Source organism: Hylaeus volcanicus, chromosome 4, assembly GCF_026283585.1.
Source record: "Hylaeus volcanicus isolate JK05 chromosome 4, UHH_iyHylVolc1.0_haploid, whole genome shotgun sequence".
NCBI classification, from domain to species: domain Eukaryota; kingdom Metazoa; phylum Arthropoda; class Insecta; order Hymenoptera; family Colletidae; genus Hylaeus; species Hylaeus volcanicus.
Window position 1 is genome coordinate 10821349 of NC_071979.1, and position 14202 is coordinate 10835550.

The 14202-nt window shown below is 35.0% G+C and overlaps 4 protein-coding genes and 1 long non-coding RNA gene across 6 annotated transcripts; 3 read left to right on the plus strand and 2 right to left on the minus strand.

Moving 5' to 3' along the window:
• The first annotated feature begins 35 nt into the window (after positions 1-35).
• LOC128875858 (THO complex subunit 3) lies at positions 36-1298 on the plus strand. The gene is made up of 2 exons (XM_054121805.1): positions 36-261; positions 469-1298. The coding sequence occupies exons 1-2, from the start codon at positions 82-84 to the stop codon at positions 1249-1251; spliced, it is 963 nt and encodes a 320-aa protein (XP_053977780.1). The 5' UTR covers positions 36-81; the 3' UTR covers positions 1252-1298.
• Positions 1299-1309: 11 nt separating this feature from the next.
• On the plus strand, positions 1310-2660 carry LOC128875859 (cilia- and flagella-associated protein 97-like). The gene is made up of 2 exons (XM_054121806.1): positions 1310-2247; positions 2313-2660. Exons 1-2 carry the CDS (start codon positions 1579-1581, stop codon positions 2391-2393), a joined length of 750 nt encoding a protein of 249 aa, XP_053977781.1. The 5' UTR covers positions 1310-1578; the 3' UTR covers positions 2394-2660.
• Positions 2661-2804: 144 nt separating this feature from the next.
• On the minus strand, positions 2805-12189 carry LOC128875853 (transmembrane protein 131). 2 transcript variants are annotated; one of them, XM_054121793.1, is made up of 23 exons: positions 11960-12189; positions 11187-11251; positions 10880-10908; positions 10347-10430; positions 10150-10273; positions 9865-9978; positions 9665-9787; positions 9421-9584; positions 9165-9351; positions 8989-9097; positions 8658-8917; positions 8173-8589; positions 7898-8086; positions 7601-7829; positions 7130-7511; positions 6785-7000; positions 6568-6707; positions 5181-6427; positions 4772-5099; positions 4281-4711; positions 3998-4205; positions 3737-3918; positions 2805-3666 (listed from the first exon to the last, which is right to left on the minus strand). In XM_054121793.1, exons 1-23 carry the CDS (start codon positions 12051-12053, stop codon positions 3577-3579), a joined length of 5412 nt encoding a protein of 1803 aa, XP_053977768.1. In that variant the 5' UTR covers positions 12054-12189; the 3' UTR covers positions 2805-3576. The 2 variants fall into 2 exon arrangements, with proteins under 2 accessions (XP_053977768.1, XP_053977770.1); XM_054121795.1 differs by lacking the exon at positions 10880-10908 and having other exon boundaries at positions 11960-12118.
• On the plus strand, positions 12100-13247 carry LOC128875861 (uncharacterized). The gene is made up of 4 exons (XR_008456902.1): positions 12100-12227; positions 12630-12843; positions 12935-13021; positions 13108-13247. It is a non-coding gene; the product is annotated as an uncharacterized LOC128875861 (long non-coding RNA).
• LOC128875860 (uncharacterized) lies at positions 13042-14196 on the minus strand. Its single transcript, XM_054121807.1, has 4 exons — positions 14015-14196; positions 13809-13955; positions 13591-13738; positions 13042-13501 (listed from the first exon to the last, which is right to left on the minus strand). Exons 1-4 carry the CDS (start codon positions 14078-14080, stop codon positions 13188-13190), a joined length of 675 nt encoding a protein of 224 aa, XP_053977782.1. The 5' UTR covers positions 14081-14196; the 3' UTR covers positions 13042-13187.
• Between the last annotated feature and the right edge of the window lie 6 nt (positions 14197-14202).

Consider the following 14202-nt stretch of genomic DNA (forward strand, 5'->3'; position numbering starts at 1 on the left):
CACAGTCGCAACTTATTCCATCTTGTCGCCAGGGGTCTAGGAAAACCACTAAACCATAAACTATGAACCTAAGAAACAACAATGTCTGCTTCTCGCGTCGAAGAACTAATCAATTATTTCAAGTCCCATAATAAAATCAGAGAACAACAAAGTCATTCTGCTAAAGTACACAGCGTAGGTTGGAGTTGCGATGGAAAACTATTAGCTTCGGGCTCGTTCGATAAATCTGTTTGCATTTTTTCTCTTGGACCCGATCGTCTGGTAAATAAACATAACCTATACTATCGACTTAATTTCTATCTTTTGTAATCATTTCTATTAGTTAGTCCTTTGAGATATTCATCTGTCAATTTATTAAAGCGTTTAGTTACTTACTACTTATTTTCTATTTCGTACAATTAATAATAACGTTTTTACGTAGAATATTATCTGAGGTTATGTCACTTTATTTTTTTTTACGTTTTATAGAAACAAGAAACAACATTTAAGGGGCATGGTGGCAGCGTGGACCAATTATGCTGGCATGCTTTTTATCCAGAACTATTATCTACTGCAAGCGGAGACAAAACAGTTCGTATATGGGACACAAGAACTCAAAAATGTACAGCGAATATCAGTACAAGAGGAGAAAATATTAATATCTCTTGGTCACCGGATGGCAATACGATAGCAGTTGGAAATAAGGAAGATTTAGTAACCTTCATTGATGCTCGAGTAATGAAAATTCGTGCAGAAGAACAATTTAACTTTGAAGTAAATGAAATTTCATGGAATAAAGACTCTGATACTTTTTATCTTACTAATGGCCAAGGCTGTGTACATATTCTTAGCTACCCAGATCTAGAGTTGTTACATGTAATTAAAGCACATCCTGGAACATGTATTTGTATAGAATTTGATCCCACTGGAAGATACTTTGCTACTGGTTCTGCGGATGCATTGGTTTCCTTATGGGATGCAGATGAATTATGTTGTTTAAGAACGTTTTCGAGATTAGAATGGCCAGTGAGAACTATATCATTTTCATATGATGGACAGTTGTTGGCTGCAGCATCCGAAGATCTCGTTATAGATATCGGTGAAGTGGAAACTGGAGAGAAGATCACAGATATACCTGTAGAAGCAGCAACTTTTACAGTGGCATGGCACCCAAAGCAATATTTATTAGCATATGCGTGCGATGATAAAGATACTTATGACAGGAAACGAGATGCTGGTAGCCTGAAAGTATTTGGATTTGCCAATGATTGAATAAATATTTTTAGATTTTTTTAATTAAATATATCATTGTATAAAAAAATATTGCACAATTATTCCCTTCATCTTTCCTAATGTATTTCTTATGACAATCAGCGAACAAGAGTATGCGAGACATGTGCGTCAAGGACGGTCGCATATGGCGATCGTCACACCATGTTTGATAAGAACTTGTCATACATATTTTATTGTTATGATACTCTGTTGATATGGTTACCAGAAAGTATACTAATGCGCTATCACTTGATTTTCTCAACCTCTTAACTTTCCTTAATTCTCTACGATTATAATAATTCTTTTGTCCTCTTTGATTAATAAAATATGGAAGCCAATTGCGAATGTCAGTATACGCTGACATTAACGAATGAAGTAGTTCGGGGTCAATTTTCCGAAACGAAGGATAATTTTAACCATGTTCCCAGCATTCACGAAGTGGTCGAAGAAGACACCGATGAAGAGTACATCTGTGATCAAGAATCTGCAACGTCTAAAGATGTTGAAAATACTACAGACTTAACAAAAGAGACCGAAGACAATGATTCGAATTACAGCAACGAATCGTTCTGTTCCGATGAGTCTTGCGACGAGTCCGAAGAGACAAATATCACCACAAGGACCTTCAACGAATCCTATATTTCATCTAAAATTACTGATCGTGAATGCGCAAAGGAAGACGTTGGAGATGAAGAAACAAGATGCAACAGAGTGATACATGACGATCAAGTCAGAAACTCTGTTCGTTGCGGTAGTTCGATAACCGAAGACAAATCTGCATCATTAACACTGGTAAAAAGTAAGAAGAAGAACATGACCTTTACAGGCGAACAAATTAGAAAAATCGAATGGGAGAACCAGCTTCTTCTAAAAAAAATAATGGCTCAACAAAGACCAAAAGAGAAATTACTTCGTGAAAATATACCGCAATTACGGATGAGCAGCTCGGAGATAAACAGAAAAAAGTTACAGAAGAAAATTGAAAGTGAAAATATAGTATGTATAGGCATTTCAAGTAAAATTATTATAAATTATTGCTAAAAATACATTTATATTTGCAGTTACTTCTGCAAAGGTTGCAACATACCAAATCACGTGTTATGAACATGTCGAAACCTGGCTGCAGACAGACAATTCTATAATCTGCAACAAAAATACTATTTTTATATATTTTATACTAACCCGATAATCTTTTCCAAGAAACTCGTATTTGCCAGATTTTCTACTCTTTAACCTAAGGGCTTGTAGTACAAACATTATAATTGTGATACGATTTATTCTTTGTGCCATGGAATACAACATTTTAAAAGAACATGGTACTTTTTGAAAACATAACAAAAAAATTTATAAAAATAATTGGAAATATTTGTTTACAACAAGGTATCTACTTTTTTCATAAAACGTAGATTTAATCATTATTTTCATAAGCACTATTTAAAAAATAGTAAGAGATTTTTTAGAAAATTATAAAACACTATGTTCTGAGCATCTTGAGCAAATTTTTATTGATTTTAATACGTAAAAATAAGATTCAAATTATTAAAACACATCAGTTACCAGTCTTGAAGTGTAGGTACACATTTTTATTTTGTTTTGTATACATCACAACTTTGTAAAATATTTTGAAAACTTACCGAAGAAATTTCTACAAGTCAAGACTATAAAAATCACAGTTCTCACTCGTTTCAAGTAACTTAATTATTACCTTTTGTGTAACACCAAGACCAACGTTTTCTGAGTATTGTAATTACTTTCTATGTACGTTTTGTGTAGAAAGTACGACAGAAACGAAGGTGATAGAACAAAGAGGTAAAAATCCATGAACTTGAAATTTTCTTTACATTTACAATATTTGTCATTTCGAATAACCTGTGCTTCGATTGCTGCGAAGATCTCACTTCGAATTCAGGTATACGATTTCGGTTGGCCATTTAGACTCGAAACTATTTGAAAAAAAAAAGAAAAGAAAAGAAAGAAAACAAAAGAGAAACGTGCGATCTTGTAGCGATAGAAGAAATTTCAACGTACCACATCCGAATCCCAATAAAAACATAGATCAACAAATGATAACGTGAAGATTTAACGAGTACAAATCAATTTTGCCCGAAAAATATTCGGTATTATTATGCGAGGTACTATTCAACAACATATCACAAATATGTGAAACATGAGTAACAAAAACCAGCCAGTAGTTCTTTTTTAAGCGTTATCGATCACAAAAGTGTCGCTAATAAATATGTTATTACTTTTCGTATTAGAAAAGAAAATCGCTCAACCAAGTCTACGATATCACAAGATACAATATCGGGAATATTGGGAACGAGATTAGTCTTCGTGCTTCTTCTTCCAAGATTCTGCGGATGACGGTGTCCATATCGTACTCAGTGAACGAAACGGATCAAAGCCTGATCTTTCCTGCGATAGGAATTAGTTAATAGAATAAGATAAAGTTCATTTCCTACTTTAAATGTTTTTGTCAACTTACTTGTGTGTCCGTTTCCGTATGTAACGAGGTCAGCCGCGAACCTACTGGCGGTGTAGCTGCACCCCATGGACCTGCAGCCCACACACCTCCAGTATTCACACCCCAGACACCGCTTCTTTCTTCTCCTACTGCCGCCCTAGTGTAAAGTGGTTCCCAATTTGTTTCGACTGTTGCCCAATTATCTACAATTTCGAAACGATAATGATACGTTATTCGTTTTGAATATTTAGTAAATTCATTGTACGTGTGTGTATGTCTTACCCCTTAAGGTGTCTGTTAGCATCGGAGGTTTTTCTGAGGACTTTGGTGGTTCTGACTGATATCCACTTGTACCATCGGAAAGTAAATTGAACACAGGATTATTGTCTTCCCATAACTGGCATCGTGTGTCCTCCTCGGGGCTCTCCAATTCCATTAAAGGTTCATCCGTTTCTGGAAGATCGTCATACGGCACCAATTCTCGTTCAAACTGAAAAGCATCAAGTATGATATACACCATTATACATAAGAAGGTAATAGGAAAATAGTAGGTAAATTAACTTACTGGAGGCTCTGTAAAAGCATTCATGAAATAACTATTCGAATGCTGTGAACAGTTCTGGATTTTCAAGGAATCCTGACTGAACGTCTTTTCCTTTTCAATGGTTTGAACACAGAGAGGCGGTGACATAGATACCATTCTGTATTCCTTTGTATTTTGCATTATATCCTGACTTGATTGCTGTTTAGCGTAATCTATATCTTTGGCGTCGTTAGCGAAGACCATCGACAAATTATGCGTGGTCGTTTGAGTTTTGTGTAATTTATTTAAGCTCGAGAATGGCGAAATACTCTCTTGACTTCTTGCTACAACATCGCTGAATCTGGCTCTGTTTTCACCCCAGCACGACGGCGGTGGAGGCAACGGAGCAGATATTGTGCCCAATGTACGCGTTGAATCTTCCCTTTGGCTAGTATTTCCGTTTAACGATGTCGCTGAAAAGTAAAATATTTCATTCGAATGTTCCAAGTAGGATGGATAAAAATAATATGTACTTTTCATATGCGCTTTGTCGATGCCACGACGTTTCTGAGATCCTTTGTCCTTCCTAGGAGGGTTCTTGTTTTGTCGAGGTAACTTGAAGGACGATTCGACAGTGCGCGATGTATGAATATGATGTTTTATGGTGGACCTTGTTGTACTTGTTTTCCATCTGTTGGGATTATTCTGCCTTTCTTTGTCGTACTCGTCATCGTCGCAGTCACCTTCGTAATTGTCTCTATAATCTACGCATGGCACCGGGACAATTGATTGTGGTTTAGTCTTCTTGGTCACTGGTTTCCTTTGCAATTTCTCCGATTTGCCGCAAGGCTGATCGAAATTCTGCAATAATTAATATTCCAAATATAAATATGCCTGAAAGTAATAAACGATATTAAAGTACCCATTCATTAACAACCTCACCTTACAAGTCGGTGGATCGTCTTGAACAGAACTTTCCGTTGTCGTAGATGACGTTTCTTCTTCCGAGAGATGAATGCTTCTTTGGCTACCGTTCGAATCGAATTTCTTAAAATTCACGTGGTTATTATTGCTATTTCCAACAGTACTCTGTTTCCTCTTGCTGTCCAATTTACTGCTGCGAGCATTGTTCAAGAGTCCCGCGGTGTCAACTTGAACCTCGTGATCGACCAGTTTCGTTTCCTCCTTAACGTTACCAATTTGATTAGACCTCCCTTTTCTATTCGTTACAGGACTCGACTTTATAAACGCATTTACGGTATACTTCTTCTCTTGCGTTCCCTGAACGTCCGGGAACACATTTTCCGTCGTACAGTTCTCCGTCTGAATATCCTGCGCGTTATTCTGTTTCTTACTATTCCTTTTTTTGGCGCCAAGCGCGATATTGCTTATGACGTTATTACCGTTATCCAACGTAGGCTCCTCGCATCGTTTGAACGACAACAAATCTTTTGCCTCGGTATCTAATTTAAATCTACGTTCCTCCTCCGTGGACCAATCGGGTATCTTCAGTCCTTTCTGAACATTCTCCTTGTATTTTTTCACGTTCATAAGCGCCCAGTCTGGATGCGTGTCCTCCTTTTTTATCACTCTTTGTTTCTCCTCGTTTATCAACTTCTCCTTCAAGAAGGTCGACTCTTGCGTAGAATGTACTGGCATGTGGGACAGCAGTCTTAGGTCGAAAGGTGGTTGAACTGCACTTTCCCTGGAGAAACTGGCCAATGCTCCGCGTAGTATTCGGTCTGCCTCGAGAAACGAAATGGCAAGGACGCATATTAAAAGTACTGAAGAAAGACTCATGGCCGCCCATTGCACAGCGTACTCCCACGACGGTCTTGCAAGCGCGGCTGTACAATTCTCCAAAGATTGCGGTGGAAGAGTAGCGAGTAAATTGAGCGTCACCATGCCGTTTTCGATGTCACTGTCCGAACCTAAACTCGTCGATATAAGAAGCTTCCTCTCGATACGCGACAAAGTGAAGTCAGGTGTGAACGCGATTTCAATCTTCTTGGTCGCATTCGGACTCAGTTTAAATGGCATACAGTTCAACACTTTGAAACCGTAACCTTCGCACTGTAGACCGTTAATATAAAAATCGTACACTTCTATAGGCAGCTCTCCCGTGTTTCTGGCCATAAAGGATCTCTTCACTGTCAGGTTTGGGACAGGATTTCGCTTAAACCGTTCTCCTATCGAGCAAAAATGAAATGGGAAATGAGAATACGTTAAACTAGAGCGGAGCTTGCGATTATGAATTGAAAATAGGTTAGATTCCCAACGTTTTCTATAACGCTGAAAAAGTAGGGTCAAGGTAAAGAAACGTACATACGTTCACAATCTTTTAGATGTTTGTCGGCGAGTTCAAAGAGCAAAGGTGTAGTGGAACCTGGCTTTCGGTTTCCGAATCTAAATTGTGCATTTGCCCCTTGCCCCGTAACACGCAATACTTCCAAAATCGTCATATTATTTCTGGAATGTAAAACAAAATAATTTTATCAGAGTTATCGATATTTAGGAAAACTAGGCAATACCCACACAAAACTTACCTAATATATAAAAGTGCGGATGATAATGTAGGTGAGAAAGGAGTGTATGACACTCGTATAGTTTTTGATTCTGAACGTTTTAAATACAAAGGAATCGATTGTGACGCTACCGTAACATCCCATACTTTTTTAAACCGTTCTTGATCTTCTACATTTTCTTCCAATTTAAATTCCTCCGCAACCGAAGACCCACATTCTACGCACGGAAACTTAAACCTATACACAGGCATACGCTAACATTAGTATAGTTCATAGTAGTAAACTTATTAATACAATATACACAGCCTTATTCAGAGACACCTATATTTTTAACAAGGTTTAAATGAACTAGGAAAAAGTACATACTTTGCGGGTAACGAATGATAAAGTCGTGTTCCTTGCGGATAGTTCCAATCCATCACCAACTGTACCATTAAAGGACTGGTACTTGGATTGTGTATTTTAATCGTGCTGTAAGACGTATTTCCCACTTGCGTCAACGGAAACACCAAAGGGACTTTATTCTTGTTGCTGGTAACCCCGCTCAATAAGCTCGGCCAATACGGTTTGATGCTTAAATGAAATTTGTGCCCGCGAACTTCGGTAGTATCTAAACGCATCGTTATATTTTCCCAGGGACGACCGCCCGTTGAATTCAGAAAACGCGTGTATCTTGTGTTCAACAAGTTTAAGTCGGAGTCCCTTGTATGCGAAGGAAGGGCCAAAGTATTCAACCATTGTTTGCCACCTGCAATATAATAAAGTATCTATTACTTTGTATCATAGTATTATATGTGAGAAAAGTTTGAAAAGGATCTGAATAATTTCAATGCGTACCATTACTCTCCAATGATAAGCCCAAGTAACAGTGATGTCTGCAGGTCATTGATGGTTCGATTCTTACCGACCCAACGTAATTATCGCCTTTCCTTATAATAGGCATCGACGCTTCTTCCAATGGAATATACTTTATTCTATTATCTTTATAAACAGGCGCGATACGAGTTATCTGCATGGGCCTTACGAACGCTGAATACACTTTGACTTGCTGCACACAAATTGACCCCTGTACAGAGATCATTGTATAAGAGAAAGGTTCGGAAAAATTACGGAGTAATATTTTTTGTCACTTACAGGAAAGCAATCCGTAAAAATAAGTTTCTTTAAAGAAAGTCTTCCATACGCGACTCGCATATAAACCGGTAAAATGAATCTTTCATAAGTCGTCCTTACAAATACATCGCCCACGATGGTGTCTTCGTCGACCATAGGAGTTTTCACTTTTATTTTAAAAATGGCTAAATAACCAGGCTTTATGTATTGCTGAAATTAAGAGATACAATTATCTTATTCTTAGAACTATACATACATATACGTATAATACAATAAATGTTTAATAATCTTCTTACATTGCCAGTGTGACTACGCAGGCTTACATTACGAAGCTCTTTGTCCACAAAATTTACTGGACCTCTTTGATACCCCACCAGTTCCAGTGCCGCGCCAGGCATATTAACTCCCCATCCATGCAAATCTATATTAATCGGATTCTGATTCTCTAAAGCGAAAATAGCTTCGTTCACAGTTCCGCTCCCTACGGTACCAAAATTCATCGTACCCTCATCGCTCTCCCTTTCCTCGGGAACAATTTTTCTCACTTTCCCGTCGTAACTAAATAACGGGACTTCGGTGACCGAGACATTCGAATGAATTAAAATTGACGACTCCATTTTCACGTTATCTGTTTTTTTATCTTTGGCAAGTTGTAAAGAAAATATATTGACCTTTTGTTCTGGTTTTAACACTCTTGGAATAAAATTTTTTATCTGGAAAATTATACAATTATAAGCGGGAAAGATTTCAAACAGATTCGAATCCTATCGAATCTGCTTACCGTAAAAAGTGACTTCACGTGTGATGTCATTGTGACATTCGTGATAGCTAACGGTAATTTAAATTTATTAACGACACTAAAATTTCGCGCTTGGTTAGATTGGAGAGAACAATAATGCGTAATTGATGCGTTTACTTCTAGACCGCCCTGTAGAACTTGTGCTATCCATGGAATTGTTAATTTTTGACTAGAACCACCGGGACCTATCGCCTTTATCACTAATTTCCCTTTAAAATGTTGTAACTCTAATCCAGTCTTCCCTAAATAACAAATATATATTCTTACACAATGCACAAATATATTCTATATAATGCGAAATTTAACTACGCACAGTCGTAGACAAGTACTCCAATGGCAATCGGTATGTCCGCGTCTCCTGGAATTACCGCTTGCTCAAAATGAAGTCTCAATGCTTTGGAAACAGGTGTACTAATTATATTCTGTAATGAATTAAATCGATAGTAAAATATATACATTAGTACTAAATATTTATATTATGGTACTCACCATAATTTTAATTGGCTTTTTCGCTGAATTTTTCAAAGCGATGGGATACTGTATGGGAGGTTGTAACGAACCACCCATACCTAAATTAATTACGCCAGAACTTCCACCCCAATGAAGGCCAGCTTCGCTTTTAACTTCGACTTCGACTGTGACGACAAGCACTTCTGAAGTGTTATTTACTTTAAGCCTACGATACAGAGAAACGTTAATTACAATAAAGTTTCATTACAACAAGGAAATACATAACGCTACGAACCTAATATACGCGGTATGATTTTGTTCTGTGTAAGCATTAAAATGTAATCTTATAATAGGCTTTGTCTGATATGGTGGGATTTCCCACAGTTCACGCGAACCTTCTGCTTCTCCTGATGGCAATTCCAGTTGAAATTCTCCACTGCTACTATATACCTCTAGGACCTTTAAAGGTATAATAACAAATATAACAAAAATCTACTAAATTTGCGACGATTGAATTTATTTTAATAGCGAATACGTACTTTTAAAGCTTCTGCATGTGGATTGTGCATGTATATAAGTGGAGTAAATGTTGCATTTAATGGTAACTTGACACCTACTACAGGTCTGAGTCGATATGGACTACTGATGCTCATTCCTTTTACCTATAAGATAAATTATACTTTTAATAAAAAAAATATATATTCCGAGTTCGTAATTATGGGTACAATCAATTAATTACTTGGTATTTCACAGTTCCATCTGTAGTATGTATAACAAGATACGTGTCGATGTCACCTTCTTCTCGACCAAGAAAAATCACATCGAACGTTGTGTTCCCCAGCGGTGGAATTACCTGTACAAATCACGTTCTAATAACTATTCAAATTTTATTATTTACGCATATAATAAATCGTTAATTTGATTTAGACATTTTTGTTTTAGCATCTGTACAATACTCGTATCAAATATTTCAGTATAATTGTAATTAAGTGAAAATGTTACTACTCAACATTGCAAAACTTACTTTGCTTCGAAAGAACGATGAATGGAAATGACGTGTATTTCCAGAAATTGATAAAAGATGGATTGTTTTGTTATGATCTCTATTAAATAAGATCACAGTTTCTTGGTGGGGTATACCAAGTTGTCTGAAGAGAAAAATATCCACATTGTATGTAAGTTCATTTACAATAGCACAGGTAATAGGGATGATTTACTTACCTCTCTTTGAAGTCCAAAACATGTGGTTCGAAATGAACATGAGATAACGAATCTTGTGTTTTATCTTCGTCTGATGTTGTATCCCTTAAAAGATAATTTCGAAATATTAATTCATTCTACAGCAATCTTTGAGTATACTTCTAATAGTGGAAATTGAAAATAGGAAAGGTACAAGAAAAATTAGTTTGAAGTAATCACAGTTAGTAAAGCAGTGTTTAGAATTTGAAAGCTTCATTGTTTAGACATGGTACTATGATGAAATGATTAAATGGTTAAAATGCTAAAGTAAATTCGGTATTTTATATTTACAATATTAATTCCTGCACAATATTTCTATTACAGAGTATTGAAAAAAATTAATAATTAAAAGAGTGATTTTTAAATGATTGTTTTCGCTAGTTTCTACACGTAATCAATTCATCGATAAAAGATCACAATACTGTGTATTAATATTTTAAAAGTAAGGAAGGAAATTTATAATGAAAACCTTTCCTACTTCCACTCACCATTATTTTAATGAGTATTATGCTTACCCAGCCCCATGTACTGTATTTGTAAAATCCTACAAAACAAAGAATTATGACATATAGATTTGATGCAAAAGACTTGTATGCTATAAAAATAAAAATGATGTACCTGTGAGTTATGTTACACATGTACAGGGTGTTCTTAAAATGAAAGAATGCATTTGTACATTTATATTTGTACAATACTTTTTTGCAAATTAGCAGAATATATTTGTAAGGTTTTCTGGCCAAGTATTTGGAATTAGGAATACCCAAGCATTAGGAATACCCTGTAGTATCTACTGAAGTATATTAAAAAGATAATATAACCAACCTTATGCATAGACATTGGTATGTTGTCCAAAAGATATTGAACGTCATTGTCATCCTGTACGAAGGCTACAAAACATTTGATATTATGCGATAATATTGAAGAAAATACAAAAGAAACATAATAATTACACTTTTAAAATTTATGGATAGTTTTAATATCTTAATGGTATCTGGTCTGTGTATCATACTCGATAATGTTTTTTAGGTATTGTTAAGTTTATCAGCCTACATGTTATTTATGTATACGTACTTCCATATGAGCCAACTTTTTTCTCAAGTTTATGACATAAAATTCCAACTAATAATCTCTATATTAGATTTCAATGGACAATATTCTGGTAAAATTGTACTTGTCAAATCACATTATCTTAGAAATTGCAGATTTCTGTTATCACAGTTAACACTACACACAAATCTATCATGCAAAGTCACAAGGTAACAAGTTTCTTTTAGAAAGAAAATATGGCTTTCATTGGTAAATAGAAGTTTGCTTGCACTTCCATGACATAAAGAAAGACAATTATCAGTAAACAAAGCAACATTGGTGTTTTTTTTTTTTCTCAAAAGAGTTACATAGAGACGTTTCTGTTTCCTTAAAAAATGAACATTTCTCGATCCTTGAGAGAAATCAGACGAAGCATTGTAAAATAAACGACGCATTGCACGTTAATGTTCATCGATTCTTCGTAAAATAACAATGCGTGAGCATCGTTTAAGATGTGCATTATCGCGGTATAAACGAAGAACGTTAAAATAGCATAAATATGAGCTTACCATTGTTGTGGCCATGTAAGGACGGTCGAATTTGTGACGTCAGCTCGAAAAACGTTAACAAGAGGATGCAATAAAGTACTTTTAACTCAGTCATAATAATAGTTTCACTGTATTGTTTGCTGTTTTGTCTTTAGCAGAAATGAAAATCCGCTTTCGGCCATACTTCTGCCACTATCGAATTCTGGAGTATCGATTCTACTTCCGTCCGATTTGAAACCTTTCCACGAGTGAATTTCGTGCGACCAATCTGACGAAGACAGATTTATATGTATGTAGTCCTCGCATCTTTTATTATTACATCAATATATCATTGATATTCTAGGCTCGTATTAATCCACTGAATATACGAGTAATTATATTCCCCGAGAAATTTTCTTTTTCTCAAGGACTACTTTAAACAGTTACGCTTTGGTATATTAACAAAAGATACATAGAAATTGGTGGAATAACGAGTTTAGTACTTAAACATATTTTCAATTCAACTGATAACTATCGATACTTATTTTTCTTATACGTACATGTCATAATAATTTATAATATAATCTTATAGTTGTATAATCTACGATTATTATTGTTATTGCCAGTAGAGACAGTTGGCTATACATTATGTATATTCCATTTTGCATCAATATTTCGTATTGTTGTAATTACTTGTTTTTTCTTTTTTTAGAGCAATCATATACATATATATAAAAGGCAAAGTAGAACATAATACAAATTGTCCAATCGTGTTAATTTACTGTGGGAATATTCTTGATATCACTAGCATTGGCTGTCTCTAATTTGTAGCTTTTGTATCATTCGACCAATCAGCTGAGATAGCTGTTGCTAATTAGTATCTGGCGGTAAATTGGTAAAATGAATTTTTAAGCAAGTCTTCCTAGGTTCGTCTTAAATTATTTGAATTTCAGAAAAATCAGTTTTCTTTACCGGCCTTTTACTTTTATAACCTATCAAACTCGTTATCGATTACAGAATGGAATAAGATTATAGCACCATTAGTGGTGACATTTGAAACTGGCAATTTCAGAAAATATTACCGCCATAGATAAAATACAAAAGGTATAAGAATAAGTGTCACATTATAAGAAAAAGAAATTGTTTTTTATTTACATACACAGAGGATTAATTTATTCCTTTATTTACAGGTATATGATAATCGGAATAAAAGTTTACATATTTGAAATCATTAAAATTTACTTTATAAATATTTGCTATTTTTTCAAAATTAAAAATACCAATTATAATTGTGATTTTTAATTGCAAATATACGTAAATATGCTAAGACCTTCAACAGAGGCCACCTCATTTGTTCCTGATCATCGATGTTTGCAGACAAATATTTATTTTTTATGTCACTGTTTAAATATATATCGATTGATTTTGTGTCACTTATCCTAATAACGCTGCTTGTTGGTGTTACATTCACGAGATAATTTGTATCTATATTTTGAAAATTGTGCAGAGCATTGAAATAACGTACTGTTGTTTGGGGATGTAACACATAGACATTATTTGCGGATGATAACATTTCGCTGGTCCCTGGATAAGTAAATTTTATGAAATTAACATTTTGATAGACAAGAATGGTTAATATACCTTAGAGTAATATGTATAATGCAATGCAATACCATTTCTTAACGTTAAGCAAGTCATGATAGAAAGAGATAATTGCTGTTGAGCGTGCAAAATGTACGGAGCTATTGTATTCTTTGAAAACTTAATATCTTCCATTATATAATTCTCAGCTGCAGGTATACTTTCAAGGACACATGGCACCTAAAGTAGAAGCAGCAATCAAGCATACTATAAAGTTGTATCTTCAAATATCAAATTTTGTAATATTCACCAGTTTGATTATATTATAAGAATTCTTTCGTGGACCAATACCATGCCAGTGTTTGTAGTTCCAAACTAATACATTAAGGTTACAATCTACTAAAGTCCAACTTATCAAGGTTGGTCCTATATGAATTCCTAGTGTTGTTTTTGGCATCTAAAAGAATGTATAAACATGTAGAATTATATTTACATAATATTAATCATCATCTGTACCTCTTTCATCTGAACATTAGGTGTTATCTTGTAATTAGGTTTCATTTCATCCATATTGTCTTGCATGATTGAAATACAAAGTTGGTTTACTCCATCACCTATTGATTGATCTAATAACAATAAATCATCCAATGATTTGAAAGGTCCGAATGTGTTGCGATGTGATATTATCGATTTGGCATATAATT